This window comes from Dendropsophus ebraccatus, chromosome 1, assembly GCF_027789765.1.
Source record: "Dendropsophus ebraccatus isolate aDenEbr1 chromosome 1, aDenEbr1.pat, whole genome shotgun sequence".
In the NCBI taxonomy this organism is placed as follows: Eukaryota; Metazoa; Chordata; class Amphibia; order Anura; family Hylidae; genus Dendropsophus; species Dendropsophus ebraccatus.
The window spans coordinates 81,298,741-81,320,741 of record NC_091454.1 but is presented as its reverse complement, the minus strand read 5'-3'; the positions used below and the strand labels follow the sequence as shown (position 1 = coordinate 81,320,741).

The 22,001-nt window shown below is 40.9% G+C and overlaps 1 protein-coding gene across 1 annotated transcript in view; it reads right to left on the bottom strand.

Moving 5' to 3' along the window:
• Positions 1-17,301, bottom strand: part of TMTC2 (transmembrane O-mannosyltransferase targeting cadherins 2) — a 228,522-nt gene extending 211,221 nt beyond the window's left edge. Inside the window, exon 1 of the mRNA XM_069974054.1 lies at positions 16,985-17,301. Coding sequence (XP_069830155.1) covers positions 16,985-17,067 — 83 coding nt within the window. The 5' untranslated portion in view covers positions 17,068-17,301. The remainder of the gene's footprint in view (positions 1-16,984) is intronic.
• Positions 17,302-22,001: the final 4,700 nt, after the last annotated feature.

Sequence of the window (22,001 nt, the reverse complement as noted above, 5' to 3'; positions counted from 1 at the left end):
GGTAGTATATATCTTTATTGTTTACTATATACAGCAAGGATTGCACACACATCACTAATGATATACTGTATATATACACATAGGGGGGGAAATTTATCAAACATGGTGTAAAATGAAACTTGCTCAGTTGCCCCTAGCAACCAATCAGATTCCACCTTTCATTACTCACATTCTAAGTAGGTGGAATCTGATTGGTTGCTAGGGGCAACTGAGCCAATTCTTCTTTACACCAGTTTGATAAATCTCCTCCATAGCTTTTGCTGTAGTAGGCTCTCTAAGCGAGCTCCATTCTACCAGATTGGCGCTCGCTTCTGCGGAATATCAGGCCGTGTAATACGGCCTTAAAAGTGGCCGTACACTTCCAATAACTGCTGGCTGAACAATCCTTCAGCTGACAATTATCTGTCCCATCCGGTCCCGTCCTCCCCATACACAGAAATTTGGCACATCTGAGTGTTCCTGTGTTCTCTATGAGAGGGGAAAGCCATAGCCATACAGATCTGATGCCGGCTTATCTCTCTGAGAACAAAGAGGTTGGGCGTTGATTTTCCATCAAGCTCGACCCCCTATGTCCACTGATATCATCTGTCAGAGGACTGTCCAGAGAGCCCCATACACCTTACGCTGATGGCCGAACCCACCAGGAGCAACAGGTACCACCAACAAAAGAGTAACATGTATGGGGACCTTAAATTGTTGCTAAAATATTTCAGCATTTGGGGCCCCACCTTTAACTTCGCCCAGGGCCACATCTAGTCTAAAACCGGCCCTGGGCGTAGTGAATTCCACTACCAGATCATTCTGGCGTTGAAAATTTGAGGCAACTCTAGGCTGCTGATATTGAGCAAAGCAAGAATGCACCTAGCAGGTTGTATACCCAGCAAAACAAACTTTGATGACAAGTACTGAAAGAAGTCTTTCCCGTGATCTGCCAGATATGTCGGTTCAACACTTATGAAACTGCAAATTCCGATGTCAAGACTGTCAGGACATGCTGGGATTAGTGGAACAATAGCTTTAGACTGGATTGGCAACTCTAAAGGCTAGTCATATCAATAAATATTCTTGTGGCACGTATACATTAACACCCCCGGGCAAGATTTATTACTACAGTCTTTAACCTAGTTTAAACTAGACAAGGCGGGCAAAAGATGCATACTTTACTATACATTTGGTGCATTTTGCTGAAATGTGAAACATTACTATTTCCACAATCTTATTGGCTTACTTAAATAGGTTACATGAAGACAATTCCGTCTTAGGGTGCCTTTACACAAAGAGATTGATCTGACAGATTTTTGCAGCCAAAGCCAGGAATGGATTTGAAAAGAGGAGAAATCTCAGTATTTCCTTTATGAGCTGTTCTCTGTTTAGTCTGTCCCTGGCTTTGGCTTCAAAAATCTGTCAGATCAATCTCTCTGTGTAAAGGCAGCCTAAGTTTTGCCTGATCTCAATAATTTCCTTCCCATCTGAAAGGGGGTGGGCTAAGATGGTGGAACAGGTACTGGGTTTTAATCCTTGCATACTGGCAAAACCACATCACAGCCAACAACTGCAACAGTTTTGACAATGTTACATGTGGTCCTGCTTGCGACAATCACAATATATTACCTGTCCCACCGCCTTAGCCAGTCCCTTTTGTGCAGGGAGAAGGTGATCGTTTTTGACCAGACAAAGAAAGAGGTGAGCTGCCAGGAAAAGAGGAAGAGTAATGCCTTTTCTGTTCTCCAAATAACCTATTTAACATCAATATTTTGCAGCAAAAGTTTCAAGCTATTTTAGCACATAAGTATTTTTAGGTCTCCTTTTGTCTAAACTCCCATTTCTAAATACTGTCTAGTGAAGTGCATAAAGTGCCTATAATTTTTAATAATGCTGGCACAAGACATGCAACCTTTTATGCAAATAGAGCCAGAAATGTGGGACAATCATCTTAGTAAACCTCCCCCACTGTTTTGTGGGTTGTCCAGAGACTAAGGGCCCTATTCCACCGGACGATTATCGTTCAGATTATCGTTAAATCGTTCGAATCTAAACGATAATCGTTCGGTTGAAATGCAGTTAACGATTAACGACCGAACGAGAAATCGTTGATCGCTTTATAAGACCTGGACCTATTTTTATCGTTGCTCGTTCGCAAATCGTTCGCATTGAATAAGACATCGTTCGGTCGTTCGCAATAGATACGAACGCAATAGCGAATAAATACGGAAGAAGAAACGATCGCAATTACGATCATAAGTAACGATTATCGTTCCATGGAAATGAGTGAACGTTTTCAGGTCTTTCGCAATAGCGGTCGTTTGAGATCGTTAATCGTTAACAGTTATGCTAACGATAATCGTCCGGTGGAATAGGGCCCTAACTTTGAAGCATAAACCCTTGTGCACTTTATGGCAAACTAAAGCATCAGTTTAGGGTTCATCTTAGTGACACAGATTAGTTATAAGTCTGAAGGCATTTTAAATTACATTAGTAGTGTACTACCTAGTTATATGTATATTAGGACTCAGATGCAGAGTTATATTGTGCCTATTATCCTATGGGGCCATACTGAACCTCTGTGTGGCTTATATTTCATATGAAGTTGTTCATTTTTTTTTTACATTGATTCAGTGTAAATCTAATAATTGAAAGGTAATGGATACAAGGGTAACATTACTTAATACAAAACATGCATATAATGTTAGAGTTTAGGCACAGGCTCGACTAGCCTCTAGACCACCACAGGTATGACCACAACAATAATCCAGCCGTATTCTTGTCATTTTGTACTGCAGACAGAAAAACTAGTGCCTAACAGACCAAACAACCCTTGTCGCAAAGTCACCTTCTCATCCCTACAACAAAACAAAACCATAATTACTTAATAAGCCGATGTTTAACAAGACTCCATCAAAAAGAAAAGGCACATCTGAAACAATGTGGTCCTCGCCACACAGGATCCTGTGTGCCGCTAGTAAAACATGATAAGAGGGTATAATCTTCTTTACAATGGCTATAAAGTGCTACATTTAATTAATTGCTTACATCAAGTCATTTACAGAGGCAGGCAGAGCCCAGGACTATCAGAGAGCCGGATCTAGAACAATTCTAATTAAGATGAAAATCAATAATCGGTAACATTAATTAAACTATTAACTACCAAATACAAAATGATGCTATGTTTTATCCCAAGGTCCCTGATATACAATCATATCCATTCCCTTTTACATTTCAGAGCATTTTTTAAATTACAAGAAAATCATGAAAATTAGGCTAATAAGGATAACATAGAGATAGTCCTGTAAATTGCAGCCTTCAAGTACATTAATGGATTCCTACAACTTGTATACAGCATTTTCTACTTTTTTAGGCTACATCTCTAATTTCTAGTTGTCCCTGAGATGGTGAGTAAAGACTAACTGCTGTGATGTCTGCTATACACAGCATTCTATAGAACTCCTCAGATCTAGCAGTAGGATAGACATTATACAGCAGTAATAAGCAGTGTACCTATAAATTAAGCTTTGCCATGAACTAGATCTTCCAGCTACGTCCCTGTGTGTTTGCCTCTGTTTTACAGCCCTTTTACACAGGCTAATTATTGTCCGGCAGTGTTACTAATAGCGTAACTTTTCTTTTGAAATCTTTTTAAATAGGTGAATATAAGTGTTTACTTTTAAACATAAAATGTGTGGTAATCCACATTTAAATAGTTACGTATCAGTTAGTCTTCCATGACTAAAAGGTTTATACAATTTGTTGTTCACGGTGCACCTGGCATGGAGACTGAGGACGTAAGCTGCTGGTTAAAGACCCCCACCTGTGACAATGTCAGCACGACATAAAGAAGGTGAAGATGCCGGATTACACAGCAGCACAGATGGTACATATACATTGCTTGTGTGATACGCATCTGGAAACTGGCAGAACACATATGTATATGTCTGTGTTCCTCTATTAAATGGCTGCACAAGCAATACAGGGCTTGTCCATGCGGTCTGGCCGCTCGTTTAACTTTACCATGTAAAGGCACTGCAAACTAGTGCTGCCACAGGCGGCTAAGAATCATTATGTGTAAAAGGAACATTACTCAGCAACCAACTCCTTCTTCCCTGATCTCCCCATAGACTTATATGGACAGCATGGAACTGATATTTCAGTGAGCTGTTCATTCTAAAGACTAAATTGAGAAGTTTTTGACATTGAAAGACTTTAATTCTTATATTCACTTACATTATTGATTTATGCAAAGTCTGTTGGAAGGTTAGTGACCATTTACAAACTAATCGATATCAAGATTCTTTTAAAAGTATCAATGTCATAATCAATCATTTGAATTATTGAGGCCACATTTGTTACAGAAGCATCACAGTATAATATGTTTAAACGGGTGTCCAATTGTATGCAAAATAATAAAGAATAAGTAGCAAATGTATACTAAAACTCATATGCAACTCTGTTCCTCAGACCTGACAACTGTTTGTTTGTAGTATTCTATATGAAGGGCCTTATTATGTAACAACACTCTCTGTAAACCAGCGCCAATCTTGTAGATTGATGCTAGTTGCTGAGGCAATTACAGAGCTTGACTATTGTTCAGGGAGGAGTGAACAAACAAGATCAGCCAACGAACCAGCATTTGCTTGTTTATTGGCAGATCACTGGCCTCACCACATAGTGCGATATTGGCCGAATCGGCTGATAATCAATCTGTGTAATAGGGCCCTGTGTAATAGCAAGTCAGCGACTATTTACATCTTAGATCTATACAGATTTCCAGTTTCTAGTTGCAAATAGAAAAGGTTCCATTTACAGGATACAAACATCTTGAAAATAGCAAGGGATTGTAACGAAGTATATTTGGAGAAAACGCTTTTAGTGACTATAAGAAAAACCATTATCAGAAAATTAAAGCATTTCCTTAAAATGTTTAATAGACTTTGATTGTATCTGATCAGTCAAAAAGGTTTTCCAGGCAGAGAGGAGTTGTTTAATATTTTGTGGCAGGGAACATACAAAGAAGCATACTTACTTGGCCCACTCCCCTATCACTGCCACTTTCCCAAGCACTCAGTCCCACAGAGGTCCTCTTCTTTCTGGCTCCTGTGATGTGCAGTGTGAACTTCTCACAGTCAATTGCTACACTGAACCAGGCAGCTGGTGTACTGCCACACATAAAAAAAAAAAAAAAAAACCATAGAGGACTGGAAGCTTGTGAAAATGGAAGTGATTAAGGGTCAGACCAACTAAGGGTGAGATCACCATGCATTTTTACAGTCCAAAGGAAAAACCGATCTGTTTTAATCTTTTTTTTTTTTTTTTTAAATAATGGACGTCAATGGAAACAACATTTGCATACTGTACATACAGTAAAGGAACCAATCATAACTATAATGCATATAATACTGTTAGCAGCTCCTAATAGAGATGGTAAAGCATTCTGTTACCATACTTTGTGTGCCATCCTCCTATTTAAGAGACAATGTTTTATTCCTGCACGCGGTGCAGGGGGAGAGGCAAGAACTAGTCATCTGGGCTGTAACTAGTGACAGCTCTTTGCCTGTCAGCGCGCTTTGCGGGGATGATTGACAGGCAAAAGAGGCTTCTAACAGGAAGTAGTTAAAGCCTAGATGACTAGTTCCTGCCTCTCTCGCCCCACACTATGCCTTTTGGCATCACACTATGACAGAAAATATTACAACCAATTCCTGGATTGTTATTTTATCATCATGTAAAAGGCAAAATCTCTTAATAAATGTAACGGTGGGATAGTCAATTTAACTTTTAGAAATAAAACTGTATACATATTTCTAGTAACTTTAGGAGTGAAACAAGATTGTACTAGACTATGAACAATAAGCTATCATTGTTAATTAAAAAAAAAAAAAAACAATGATCAGAAAAAAAAAATTGTATGATCAGACTACTAATCAAAGTACACACATTATTCCATATTGTCCCATGATGAACTGAGCTCTATGTTTTTTGTCCAAACATATGATTTAAAAATATTGTTGTAAGTGCAGCCTTTAACTGGTGTAGGAAGTCTACATACAGTTTAATACTACTGTAAAGTAAAGTTTTAGAAAAAAGTTCTGATTCAGAGATCATTATTCTAACTATGTCCATTTACTATAGCTCCCATGTTACCACAGTTACACGTGTTCATAGCAAAAGATCTAACTAAAAACAGGGACATATTTACATTTCTACTTTCAGAAGTGAGCTCAGTATCAGGCCAAACCTAAGAGTGCAGAAGAAAGAACTCTATAAATCAAACCTGTACATTAATAATGAGATGGAAATGTATACATAAATTCACAAGCAGATGGCACTTACACTTTTCCCAAATGTACAGCGGCTCTTTCTTTGGCTTTGTGTATGTGGGTCACTTGCTTGATTAGATCTCAAGTGGCAAACCAAAGGGACTTCTAATACAAACCCATTCTCGCTCACAAGCCTGGCCTGCTGCTAATTCATGCATCAAGTTCATTATTGTTTAGGGAAATTGAATTTCCAGTTGCTCACCACACAGTCTGAAGACAAGCAAAATAACATTTCCTTTGTGTTTTACATTTGTCCAAACATGAAAAGATTGCGCGTTACCGAAATACTAAACACGTACTGTACTTTTATTGTACACAGAATGAGTTTACGACGTGACTGCTGGTCTGAAATAAATAGTTTAAACAGAAGCACTGCATCGCAGCACAGAACATGTGCCAGTGGCCTGCAATAAAGAAAATCCCATTAAAAGTGTTTATTTACTTTCATTAGTTTCCAACAACAGCACAGGCCAGTTGGAATTCACCTTAAGCAGCCAACCAAGACAAAAAGCAGAGATCCATTCCAGGCCTAGTCCATTATATTATGCATTTTCTGTGCTTCAGCAAACACTGTTGATTTCGATGAAATTTGTCTTCAGCTTTTGCAGGTTTTCAACAGGTTGCAGTTTTTTAGGGACATTTACTAAGGAGTGTGACTGTGACTCTTCTAATGGGAATTGGTGTATATTTAGTTCCAATACCTTGCGACTGATTTATTAAAATGTAGCACTGATACAGTGAATGCATCAAAGTAAAAAGTCGCAGAAAAGGGCGCAAAAATTGAGTAAGAACATTCACCTGGTACTGACCAGACATAGGCCTGCTCCTGTTTGTGTGACTTTTTAAAAAATCGGAAATGATAAATTGGCTGCTACTTCCGCAGTATAGGAACATTTGGGTGAATACTCAAAACAGGTAGATTTAAAAAGAAGACACATCTACAAAATATTCACCTGTCTAATACTGATACATAAATAAAACTTAGACCAAAACGGGTGAAAAATTTAATTATTCACCTACAAATAGGCACAAAGCCCTTGATAAATTTTCCCCAAAATCCCCAAACACCTGCATGTCGCCAACAAGATCTTAATATTTGTAAGAAAAAGTATTCTAATATCAATTGAGAAGCTTAACATTCTGTCAGAAGACACTGGTACAAATGTCACAGGAGCAGCTAACAAGGCCCTTTATCTTTATGCCTTCTGAGAAATAGAATTCAAAGGTGCCCTAGGTGTCACTAGCACACTCAGAATACAGTGTATCTGTATGAAAAATATGGAACATCGTGCACCCTGCAAAAGTTTTCAAGCTCCCCTTACGACAGGACTAAGCTCTGTGCCAAGCGTGACCTGTTGTATATGTGCTCTACAAATTCTGTCTTTAGACAAAATAAATATATCCTATTACATAGGACTTGCAAGTCTCTTTGAAAGAGATGAAATTCATGTGTTCTTTGATGTTAACAATCTCAAGAAAAAGTCTTCTATAACATATAGAAAAGAGAGGGACATAATCATGTAAAGAAAAATCATTGAAAGGGCTAGTCCCACCATGAACACATTTTTGCTCATTGTCCAAAACAATAAGACTCCTGCAATCTTGAGAATGGGTGTCTTGAGTCTCCCACTGGAAGGGAGCAGCATTCACGTGTGCACTCTGACAGTAAGCAGTATCACCTATGCTCCGTTCTAATGGGAAACTCTGGACCCCCATTCTCAAGTTCATTTCAGGTCTCAGCAATCAGAGACCACTCCCTCCCCGTGCGATCATGAGTGATAAATGTAGATGTGGGAAAGCCCCTTAAAGCCATCTTGTGGATATCACAGGGACTATTAACGGTCACTGGAGAGCCAGGATGCCTTATTTCCATCTGGATAGGAAATAAGTGAGAGAAGAGAGTGAGTGAAGAGAAGTTGCTGTAGCTTGAAGTGTTATATCTGCATTAACTGCAGCACTGCTCGTTACTGCTGTAAAATGTCCTCTACGCTGATGTGGGAGAGGAACAGGAACTCCTTTTCTGCGTGCCCTCTAAATGGGAGACATAAGAGTTTCTGCTGACAATTGCCTACAGAAGGAAAAACTGGTGAAAAATGCCATTTAATAATACTGGCACCATACCCTGCCATGGGTTCATGCTTTACCAATACTGGCCTCCATTTTCATACACGCACACAGACTTCTTTTCCTAGATCCCTATGGAAAAAAAGTGCAATGTCCCAATGCCATATTATGGAGGTAATGTAGAAGAAAGTCCCGGCATTTCACCAATTCAAATATATGCGTATTTATTATGTGCAAAGCATCACACAGTACAGGAGGACGCATTTCGGCATATTGCCTTCATCAGCTCAATGCCGAAACGCGTCCTCCTGTACTGTGTGATGCTTTGCACATAATAAATAAGCATATATTTTAATTGGTGAAGTGCCGGGACTTTCTTCTACATTACGTCTGGGACGCCATCCTACCACGAGCACCACCACCGCAGCAGTGCCGTCTCCACCACTACTTCATATTATGGAGGTATTCTGCCCTAAAAATCATCATTTCTGAAAGTGAAAGAATACTGGGCCTTGCAGGGGCATTATGTACCCGTCCCTGCATACTATAAGCCTGTACTCCATTTAACACACTACAAAATATTAGCTGTAACAGGAACACTGCCAACATACTGTCCACCTTTACTAAGAATGTGAGTTTATTTTCCCCCCTTCTGTAAATTAGGGAAACATCAGCCAAGTAAAAAGGGAATATGCAGGTAGTATGAAAAATCTGTAGCATGTTCAGACCCCGAGCGATAAATGAAAAATAAAAAGCGGATTACATAAATGTGGAATATGTTGCTTTAAGTATGTGTAAACCATGCTATTCATTAGCATGCTGTGCTTCTATAAACCATAGTACATGTTGCAGAAATATTTGTCTTGGCTTCTATGGCATATTAACCTTTCGAATGCATTTCTGTAATAAACAGACATTATTTCACATTATATATTTACATTAAGCAGGTCGGAAACTTTTTTTAATGCATCGCTAGTAAAAATGTCTGAAATAGTTCCTTCATAAAAATTGTTGTGAAAACAGGTGAAGCCTGTTACTGGGTATATATGAATTTTTATACTTCAACCCTAATTTATAAATTCAGATTACGAACAAGACTCCTTACATGGCTAATGGAACACAAAACCTTCACAAAATGTGGAAAATTTATCCTCGGCAAGCCTTCATGCCAGTCACTTATTCCATTCTGTAAAGCTTTATGTTTGTATTTACGTTACTGCCCAAAGCCTTTTAATGGCACAAGATTTTTATTCCAACTACCAACTTTGTCTCACTGGTGTATTTTAGCCTGGCGCTTATACTAAACAATAGTGTGGGCATATAAAGCAGCCAATACCAACCAAGTCATGCAAAATGGACTACTGCAGTGTATTCATGTTCAGACAATTAAAAGGGGGATGTATCGGCATATGCTACGAAAAAGGAGCAAATCCACCCCGTATTTCCGTGGCATACACCAGCCGTATCTCCCGCTCACTTGATGGGCAGGCAGGTTGGAGGTGCGACAAAGAAAGGAGGAGACGTGGCCTCCTTCAGAGCCTAATTTATTTAGGTTTACACTTGGAAAACCAGGCAAAAATCTACACCTGCTTCAGAGCAGGGAGAGATTTTTGCACAATGCCTGCACCGGGATGTACCAGAGTTGTGTGTCTCTTAGTAAATGCAGCAAGAGAAAAGGGAGAGGGGCTTTATTTAAAACGACTCTGTACCCACAATCTGACCCGCTCTAACCACTTGTACTGTCGGATAGCTGCATTTAATCCAAGATCTGTCCTGGTGTCCGTTCGGCAGGTGATGCAGTTATTGTCCTAAAAACTTACAGCCCTGTGTCAAAGAAAAGAAGGGATAGAGAGGTGTTGCGGGCCTAGGGCATAGACACTCTAGGTCACGCCAGTTTGGCACAGGGCTGAAAGTTTAAAAGTTGTTTTTTAGGACAATAACTGCATCACCTGCCGAACAGACCCCAGGACAGATCTTGGATTAAAAGCAGCTATCCAAAGGTACAAGCAGTTTGGGGGGGGGGGGGGGTCAGATTGTGGGTACAGAATCGCTTTAAGACTGGCACACAGGTACGCCAGTCATGATAAATGTCCCCCCTAATGTTATTGCTGCCACCTGTAACAGCCTTGACAGCTAGAAGCCACTTTAAAAAGATTCAAACTAATCCTATTGGATCCCACTGATTCAGTCTTTAGATTGTTAGGTTTTAATTATAGGCTTAATACAAAATCACATGGAGAATCTTCAAACACCAAGCAAGACTGTTATAGGTAAAACCAAAGGCAATTACATAAAGGCTTGTTTAGCAATCATATATAATGAAAATGGCATACTTACATAAAACAGATCAGTCCATAAGTCATTATAATATAGTAATATTTCATTCCTACTTTTAATTGCATTTTATCATCTTAAAGGGGAACTCCAGCAAAATTATTTTCTTTCAAATAAAGTGGTTTCAGAAAGTTATATACATTTCTAATTTACTTTTTTTTTTTTTTTTTTTTTTAATCTCCAGCCTTCCAGTACTTATCAGCTGCTGTATGTCCTGCAGGAGGGTATGTATTCTTTCCAGTCTGACTCTGTCCATGACAGGAACTGTCCAGAGTCGGAGAGGTTTTCTATGGAGAATTGCCACTGCTTTGGACAGTTCCTGTCACAGACAGATGTGGCAGCAGAGATAACTGTTTCAGACTGAAAATAAAACATCTTGCTGTAGGGCATACAGCAGCTGATAAATACTGGAAGACTGGAGACTTTTAATTAGAAGTAAATTACTAATATATATAACTGACACCAGTTGATTTGAAAGAAAAAAAAAATAGCTGGAGTTCCCCTTTAATGATACATTTTTAAAAGTTGCAGTAGCCATACAATCTGAAGATAGCTGAGCAACCATTGGAAAGTGGTGGACATTAAGAACAAAGTTTCAATTGAATAAGGGGATCAGGAGATCCATGCAGGAGGCAAAAGACCTGGGCAATATGCCTGCAAGCAATGCTCCCAGTATCATTATGCACATGTATGACAAGGCAGACCTGCTCAGGTGCTATCACACAGGTCAGACATTGTTCCACTGCAAAACAGCCACAACATTTCTTTAGGAAAATCCATAGCATTATATTCAAGTGTGTGGATATTGGTGTGACACTGCTACTTGCTTTACCAGAAACCTCATCGAGCTCAGCAGTACTCTAATATTAAAGGCTTTAAAAATAAAGATCTGTGCTCTACCTTCAGTAATAAGAGCTTACACTTCATTCAAACCAGCAGAATTTCACCTGTCTGGTGTACTGACATTTCTCTGCTCTTAGGGTTGTGTGTGTTTAACATTCCTAGGACGACAATTTCATGGAATACTCCTAGTCCTGCTCAGCTCTTGACATTAGGTTCCCCAGTGTAATGCAGGGGTCAACAAGTGATGAGATCCAGGAGATTCCTATTTGCTGCCTTTTCTAGTGTGTGCAGCATAATTTAGTGCAACGTTTCAATTGCTGCAACATTCTTCAGCCCGTACCAGATCCTAATGAAAGCAGTATGTGGTATGCTAGCGCACTTTATTGGTAGGCGGATAAACGTGCCCAAACATCTGAAAATCTCAAAGAGAACACATGATAGTAATATTCTTCATGAATTACTGTATAGGTCCTATGTGCTATGTGAAAGTACTGCACACACAAACACAATTTGTTGCATACGCTAATATGCTAAAGAACACAATTACATTTGTATCATTCCTCTTTTTAAAAGCGTACGGTTAAAGTCAACAGTATAAAATTTGTAGGTCTTTATTACCATCTCAACTAACATAGTTAAACTTGTAGAGCTCCTCAAGTTACACAGCTTTACTAACAAAATCATTGAGCAAACCTGTCTCCTTCTGATATGCTGCTGTATTCCTCCCATTGTTAACAGCTTGTTGTCTAGGTTACAGACCACCACTCTTCTCTAAAAGCGATGGTCTGGCTATACACAGCTATAGTATACATGCATACATAATAAAGTATAGGTACACTATATTTCAATGCATGTACACTATAGCTATATACAGTATACACCAGCCAGACTACTGCTTTTAGTGCAAGGTAGTGGATGGTAACCTAGACAACAAGATATCAACAATGGGAGGAAATCATATCAGAAAAAGGAGGCAAATTTGGTTAATTAATATCCAGGAGATTATAAAATTGGGCAGCCGACAGGAGGGAAACTGATCACAAGTACTAACCTACCTCTCCCTGTGCCCACGGTGAGCAGTGGGACTAGCCTCAGGAAAAGGAAAAGGCCTGTCCTGGCTGATGGACTGACTGCTCAGCCAATCAGTGACTGGGGGCGGTGTCCCGCCCCAGACACTGATTGGCTGAGCAGCCAGTCAATTGGCTGATTCATAACGTGTCAGCTCTGGAGATCCCACAGCGTGGTAGGGGTGTCCTGTGGCCTGTCCTGTCTCTTACCACGGGTGCGGGGAGAGGCAACTTAACACTTGTAATCAATTTCCCCCCTGCCAGAGGCCGGATTTTTATAATCCGCCAGACTTCTCCTTTAATGTGACAAGCTGTAAAAGATTAACTATATTGGTTGTGATAGGAATAAAAATAATAATAAAATAAAGGACGTTGTTTTCAGTCTTCTATAAATACTGTCAAAGTCAATGCAAACAACGGCCGTCTGTTCACACAGTGTATAGAATAACACCCAAGGTTCCCAGCAGCCGCCAAATTAATATTCATCACATTAATTTGCTGTTATTTTTAGTTTTCTGGTTGTCATTGAACTAAATTCAAAATAACCTTTTAATAGCCACATCCAAAAGGGTGTTAAAAGTGGCCAGCCTAAAACCTGAACCTGAGTAATGCACCAACGGCTATCACTGCAATGATGGCCACGAAAACATGCTAAATAACAGCCATTGAAACATGGCCTAAGGCTGCTTTAAAGTGACTGTACCACTAGGCCCAGACAAGCACTGGAGGCGAGCCGACTCACCCCAGTGGGAAGAAACCCCAGCCCCTCCATGACGTGACTCCCTTAGAATCAATGGAACCCTATCATAGAGGGGCTAGGGTTTCCTCCCACTAAGGGTGGGTCGGCCCGCCTCCAGTGCCTCCAGTCTCTTGTAAGTAATGATTGGCCAGCAGTAAGGCCTGAGCACAGTCACATTGTGAATATACTCTGAAAGACCACCAGTAACTAAAGGCTAGATTAATTAAAAAAAAAATCAGTTATTGAGCTCAGTCAGAGCTCTCCCATGCACATAGAGGGCACTACTGGGAAATGGGAACCAGAAGCAATTTGTTCTTAAGCGTTTTGGAAAGCGGGTTGGGTTAGCTAATTCTAAGCAAATATTACTCATATGTCAAAAGTAAATAATGGATAACAACTCATTAAACATAAAGAATAATAGACAAAATACATAGAAATGAATTAGTGAGGGCTGGAGCTCAGTTCATGAAGCAGACACAACTTTCCTTTTTCTAAAAGACACCACCACAGCTGGGGGAGCATTCTTCTTCATCTGATAGAATCCTTGTGTGGAGTGGAAAAGCCAGGAAGACTACTGGCACAGTTTTCTTGTGCTGCAGAAGGAGCTGAACTCAGTCAGAACCATGCAGAGCAGGCCAGCTCTTCTGAACAACATAGGAGAAATTGTTATGCAGCACAGATTTGCACTACAGCTGCAAAGTGATTTTCCAATGAGGCCGGAATAAGAAATCCCTGGCTCTCCTGGAGAGGGCTGATAAATCTGTGTATTGCTTCACGCTTAGTCACTGATCTGGGATATTATGGTATCTTGTAAGATCAAAGTCAAATTATCATTTAATAGAATTAAATAAATATTGCTGGATAAAACTTAACTGTGAATCAAATGTCACTGGAGAAGTTTTTTTTATTGCAAACTCTGGAGCTGCAACATCTAACAGGTGGACTGTACCAGCATTTCCCACCTAACCTGGTGATAGTACATCCTGGGCTAGGAAAGCTTTCACAGCCCAGCCAATAAACAATAGTAACAAAATAGTTGTACATGGAAGATATTGGGGGTTTTAACTATTTATAAAAAAAAAAAAAAAAAACAGAAAAAGGAGCAAAACAGGAGAGAAGAACGTCACATTGTCTAAGGAATGTGTTAATCTTATTTCTTGCTTTATGTTTCTTATTGTGTACTTAAAAACGTCAGAAAATTGTTTGAACTGTGGAAAAGACATACAAACATGACTCACATCGGATTATAAAACAAGTAAATGCCACATTACCGAAAAGACCGGATTCCAACATGTGATACAATAGTAAACCCTATGCACCCTACTTCTATAGCACACAGCACATTGTAAGCACATTACACGTTTCCAAGTTTTGACATGATGCGGCATATGTTGTCATGTACATAGATTTGGATTTGTAAAGCTTAAGTCTCCCGCTGTATTGTAACTCAGTCCTCAGTGAAGATGCCATGACACTTGCACAAGTCACAGGTGAACTCAAAAAGAATATTATTTACTTTTAGCATCAGCAAATATTATATTTACTTTGAGGTTCCACTGCACTAACTGGAAAGACACAATATTAGGTTAACTCTTTAGAGGCCTAAATGAAACAAATCAATTCCCACACAGTAGCAGACAATACCTATGATTAACCAATTTTAATCAATATTTGATCAATACTTTGGTCAGTACTTTTAGCCAAATCCAGGAGTGGAAACAACAGAGAAAAACTATAATGAAAATATTTGCACTTTTTTGTGCTTTGGACCCACTCATGGTTTGGCTAAAATACTGACTTAATACTATGTGTGAACTCAGCCTTAGGCACTATGTCTGTATAATATTGGCAGAAAAACAAAAAAGTTGTTACCCCATGTAGCATTTGATATCATGGATCAAACTAAAATCTGAATAAAATGACCCTTAGAGGGGACTTTACTCCCATAATCCTACAAACTGTAGTTTTTTTATTCTGCAAGGAAACTTGGAGACTGTCAGGGGAGATCATCATGCCGGGATATTTAACCATATTGTAGTTATAAAAAACTAAAAACAATCGCAGCATTCTGAAAAGTTCTGTCATTTTCAAGAGAAACCTGACTAGAACTACACAACCCCTATGCCGGCTCATACATGACATGCTACCTATACAACCCAATATGCTCTTCTGCACATTTCACACAGCCGAGCAAAGTTTGCACCTTTTTCCATGAACAAACACACTTTTTATAGCTGAAATTTCCACAGTAAACTGGATTCAATATCAAGCAAATATTAACATACACAAAAACCTTTAATAAAGTTATACATGTAGATAACCAAAAAATATAACCTGCAACGGGTAAAATTATATATATAAACACACTACTGACAAAATATGTAACAAATCAATTATTTCAATGACCAAAGGTGTGGAAATAGTTATGGTAGAAGGTGGGTGAACATTGGTCTTATGGGGGTCTCTTCTAACACAGTGGACGCACTGGATCTGGCTCAGCAGTGAATGATGAATGTGCAGGTAATGGAATCTCACAGACAGCCTATTACTAGTCATTTCTTTCTGTATGAGAAATAAGCCACTATCTCTGACTTGCAGCACAAAGCGAGGGGTGTGAGAAGCGGACTTTAACCGGTTGTACTGTTCTCAGGGTTATATGGCAGCATGGGCATTGCAGTTATTTGCACACAACTATTCCATTAGCGGTGCATGTGGCATCTCGAAGACTCGACTTTCTCTGCCCTGTCACAAAGAGCTGCAGTTACCAGCTCCCACAAGCCCAGGGGATCCATTCACTCCCCACAGTAAAGAGAGGCTGATGAAAGCTGTCAGAGTAAATCTATGCTCACTTTTTGGATGGTTTAATTTCAATGGAGCATGAAACTCCCCAGGATGGTTAATAGGCTTAGCCAGGCGTGCCGTTCTCCCTAATATATTTTAATTATGCATCAGTCTTAATTGTAATCAGATTAAAATCCTTGCAAAAAAAAAGTGCACAAATTGGAGTTTTCCCCTACGGTTACTTAACAGAAGCTGTCAGTTTTCTAAAAAGGGACCACTACTTGGTGATGGAGGGAGAAACTAGTCCTCAAAGAGCAGGAGATTAGATGTAGCCTCTCAGAAGAGGAAAGAATTATAGGACCTGGATAGAGCGGTTATGGGATCTAGAGACAGGGCACCAAAATAAGTATCCATCAGTAGTAAGGAGCAGGGGTGACATGTGGGAGAAGAACAGATACTGGCTGGTAGGATGAAGACCAGGCTCAGGACAGACTTGTCTTACAGGTTTGCACTAGGGTTTAGTGCTGCTCATTTCTCATATTTTCTTGAAGTGTTAAAGGACAAATGTCACAGTAACAAGACTGAGGATATAGAAGTAGTATAAAATGGGGGAGGGGGCTCAGCTATAATAGGTATGACAGCTATAGATAAAGTACTGAGCTGGGGCACCTGGCTGGGCCATGTGGTGCACCTGGCTGGGCCATGTAGTGCAGGAGGATGCTGGAGCGCAGCATGAGGCACATCCCATTCATTCAGCATCCAGGAGGAAAGTTACAAGTGTGAGGGATGAGAGGAGGAGGAGGAGGAGAGGTCCCGGCTGCTGCTGCAGAAAGTTTGCCTCCTACCTGTCATCATAGCAGAAATCAGCGCCCAGGGTGTTGAGATAGAGCAGGAGCCCCAGGGCGCCGCTCAGCACCTCAGCGATCATGTCTCCTGCCCTCAGCCGCGGCTCCTGCTCTGCCCCCCGCGTCCTTTGTCTGCCGCTCTCCCGAGGGGGATCACCAGCCACTCTCCATGCCTGCTCGCCGGGGATGGGGCTGCCCTGCCCTGTGCACTCCGTCAATCCCGGGCTGGAAGCTTCCTACCCCATGGCAGCGCTCCCTGCGGTACACGGCAGCGGGGAGGGCAGGGATGCTGCTTCTGCTGGGCTGACACTGCTGCTGCTGCTAATAGCTGGAGCGGCGCTGCTCTCCTCCCGGCTCTCCTAGCTGCAGCCGACTGTCAGCACTGAGAGCAGCCGGCCAGCAGCATCCCGGGAGCAGCAGCGTGGGGCTCAGTGCCGCCTCACTGCGCATGCTCCTATGTCCTCCCCTCTGCGGGCACGCCCCCTATTCTTCTCCCGTAGCCCTCCCTGCGCTGCCGCCCGCTCCCCTCATCTGTCACTCCGGTCACTAGTGACACATGGACCGTGCAGCTGCCGGGTGCATTGTCTGCTCACCGTCAGCACGGACGTGCGGCCTCTCTGCTAATAAAATACGGGAAATCATCCCTCAGCATGTCACCCAGCTTTCCCGGAGCCCTGACATACACAGCTGAACACAGGCACTGATCCCTACTTTCTACTTGAGCATAGACAGTGATCCCCACTCTTCTTTTGTATGAATGCATACAAATCAGAACATAGGCACTGATCCCTACTTTGCTCTCTTATGGCTGTATACAACGCAGTACATAGGCAGTGATCCCTACTTTGCGCTCCTATGACTGCATACAAATCAGAACATAGGCACTGATCCCTACTTTGCGCTCCTATGAATGCATACAAATCAGAACATAGGCACTGATCCCTACTTTGCTCTCTTATGGCTGTATACAAATCAGAACATAGGCAGTGATCCCTACTTTGCTCTCTTATGGCTGTATACAACGCAGTACATAGGCACTGATCCCTACTTTGCGCTCCTATGACTGCATACAAATCAGAACATAGGCAGTGATCCCTACTTTGCTCTCTTATGGCTGTATACAATGCAGTACATAGGCACTGATCCCTACTTTGCGCTCCTATGACTGCATGCGCTCCTATGACTGCATACAAATCAGAACATAGGCAGTGATCCCTACTTTGCGCTCCTATGACTGCATACAAATCAGAACATAGGCACTGATCCCTACTTTGCTCTCTTATGGCTGTATACAATGCAGAACATAGGCACTGATCCCTACTTTGCGCTCCTATGACTGCATACAAATCAGAACATAGGCACTGATCCCTACTTTGCTCTCTTATGGCTGTATACAATGCAGTACATAGGCACTGATCCCTACTTTGCTCTCTTATGGCTGTATACAATGCAGAACATAGGCACTGATCCCTACTTTGCTCTCTTATGGCTGTATACAAATCAGAATATAGGCACGGATCCCTACTTTGCTCTCTTATGGCTGTATACAATGCTAAACATAGGCACTGATCCCTACTTTGCGCTCCTATGACTGCATACAAATCAGAACATAGGCACTGATCCCTACTTTGCTCTCTTATGGCTGTATACAATGCAGTACATAGGCACTGATCCCTACTTTGCTCTCTTATGGCTGTATACAATGCAGAACATAGGCACTGATCCCTACTTTGCTCTCTTATGGCTGTATACAAATCAGAACATAGGCACTGATCCCTACTTTGCTCTCTTATGGCTGTATAGAATGCAGAACATAGGCACTGATCCCTACTTTGCTCTCTTATGGCTGTATACAATGCAGAACATAGGCACTGATCCCTACTTTGCTCTCTTATGGCTGTATAGAATGCAAAACATAGGCACTGATCCCTACTTTGCTCTCTTATGGCTGAATACAACGCAGTACATAGGCACTGATCCCTACTTTGCTCTCGTATGGCTGAATACAACGCAGTACATAGGCACTGATCCCTACTTTGTTTTGTATGACTGCACACAAGGCAGAGCATAGGCAGTGATCCCTACTATGTTCATGTATACAGAGATGAACATACTCATTGATATCTACACTGTTCTTGAATGACTGCTTCCAAACTTGTGCAAAACATTTGTCATTTGGGACTGTCCGAAAACACAGCCATAGTGTTGGAGCTGTAGCAGTAAACACACACTAGACAAATTATGGGAAAAATATATATATATACAGATATTTGTGCATATTTTTATAACATTTATGGAGTGGATTTTTTTTTCTGCTGTGAGTTTTAAAAATCCCAGCTACTTTGCTGGTACTGTAGTCTGCTGCAGATCTGCTGTGCAAATGTGAGAGTGGAAGATCTACCACAGATCAGTCTAGTGTGCATTTAACCTTATTCACATGTTGCAGTCATGAAATGCTCGATTTTTCAGCATTGTGGTAAAAACTGCTTCATTTTGCTATGATTTTGTAAAATGGCAGGAAAAGCCGTGAGCCATGGTCATGGTGTTTTTTTGTTTAGCTGTTTTACGTAACCAGATTTAACCCTAGAGGATATAGTTCATGGTGAAATAAACCTTGTACAATATTTTTTATATTTTTTGCATTTGCGCACTTTTGGCATTTTTTTTAACCAAGCATCCTTGGTACTAGATCTAGAGTTCTCAGGATTCAGCAGCTCTACTGTTGCAGGTGATATGTCATAGTACCAACAATGGCGCTGCACAGGAGAGTTCTAAAGCCAGGGATGAACCTAGTTTTTTTTGCCGCCTGAGGTGAAAATCAAAATGCCAGCACCACCACCCCCCCAGCAGGACAGCCCCCTGTAACAACAACTAGTAAAAATTTGCGGCGGTGCTCACTGGCCTTGACATGAAAGGCCAGGCCCACATATTCTCACACCACATATAAAGATTTTGTTCGTATAGCACAGCACTTATTAAAGGGGTTGTACACCAAAATTTTTTTGCTTTTAAATCAACTGCTCCCATAAAGTGCCAGAGATTTGTAATTTACTTCTATTAAAAAATCTCAAGCCTTCCAGTACTTATCAGCTGCTGTATGCCCAACAGGAAGTTGTATTATTTCCAGTCTGGAGAGCAGGAGAGGTTTTCTATGGGGATTTGCTGCTGCTCTGGACAGTTCCTGACCTGGACCAAGGAGGCAACAGAGAGCACTGTGTCAGACAGGAAAGAAACCACTTCCTGCAGGACACACAGCAGCTGATAAGTACTGGAAGACTTAAGATTTTTTAATAGAAGTGAATTACAAGTCTCTGGCACTTTATGGCACCAGTTGATTTGAAAGAAAAAAAAATTTGGTGAACAACCCCTTTAACTGTATGTGTCCAAAAATTTCCCAGCATTCACAGTCAATGTACCCATGGGTCACTATTTACAGGACATGGGCCAAATACTTCAGTGCGGTGGTATATGTTGTGGGCTGGCATATAGAAAATGCAGTAGTGGGAACCCACTGTGTATAAACCCACATATGACAGAGGCCTCTAAGTGACATCCATCATAGACATATGTCAACTTATATGTTGGAGAATCATTCTCATGTACTCTGCTGATGGATGTTGTGACATGTAGTGTAACAGCCTTATTACATTCCCAACCTTATAAATATAAGCAAACAGAACACGCAAGACAGGACAGTCAGATGACCTATAGGATTAATGCTATATTTTCTGCTCCAGAAAGTTGTCTTTAGCAGGTTTTATTACTGTGCCAATTCTTTGAGCTGCACATATTTGGCCAGATTGATCAATGGTTCTGTAACAATGGTGCTGTAACAATGGTGCTGTAAGAACAATATTTTACAGCAGAACAACACAATGCTTCATTTGGCCCACTATGGAAATGGTGCATGCTCTCACTCTACCTATAGATGTAGCCTGTGTTAACTTGATCACAATGATCACAATCAGGTGTTTATCTCAATGTACTAATTGACTTAACATACCTTCCTGACACAGGTGTTGCCTCAGGGACCATGTTAACCATGGCCACATCTGTAGTCTAATGTCTAGTCATGGCTGTCATACACTTACACCAATAGAGCAGTCAGTAACAATGTGCTGAATATTGTACTATTAGTGATAGCAGGTCTGTATTCATAAGCAGGACATCTATAAGATAGCCAGCATTTAGTGGGTGCTAACCACTGCTGTTAGACAGGTAACAAAGTCATATGTTCACATTTATAGAATAGAGGAAATTGTCTTATTGACCTATAGCAATTGATCAGACAACAGTTGGTTGTTGTGCTGATCCTGTGTATAATATGGAGAGAGGCTGCTTCAGCTCCCTGCCTGTGAGTACCACATGTCACCATTCTTTCTGTTTACTAATAAGTAAAGCATGAAACAGTATCCTTGATCATTTATAAGCCTATCCCCTGCACGACTGAACCCTGTCCACCTACACATTTCTGAGACTGTTTGCAACTTTAGCTGAAATCAGTAAAACGTGTGTAAAGTCCAGGATTTAAATTCCTAGCATGTACATGGTGGGGGTTGTAGTCTTTCAACAATAAAAAAGTAGTACTCAGTACTCTGGAAAAATTATTTAGTGCAACTACTGTGTAAGATACTGCAGTGGTTACAGACATAAAATTATGGGAGCAGCCACCAGATCTTTTGTCCTGTGAACTTCTCTGACTGATTTGAACCCAGAATCCCAGTAATACACAGTAACAGTGCTAACCACTGAGCCGCTCGCTCCATAGTGAGCACTGACAGGGTTTTCTGCAGCCAGGTTTCAATAAATAGCGGCCGCAGAAACGCTACGGATCCCGCTAGGGATATACTATGTGTATACACTCCGGCCCGGATTCCCTCAGACGGCAGCACTATGTAAGTTTCGTAGGAATTATGGCCGTTGTAACAACGGCCGTGATTCCCACCGAACTTACGATGTGTGAACATAGCCTTATACTGCATATTAACCTAGTAGATTGTAAGCCCTCACAGACAGG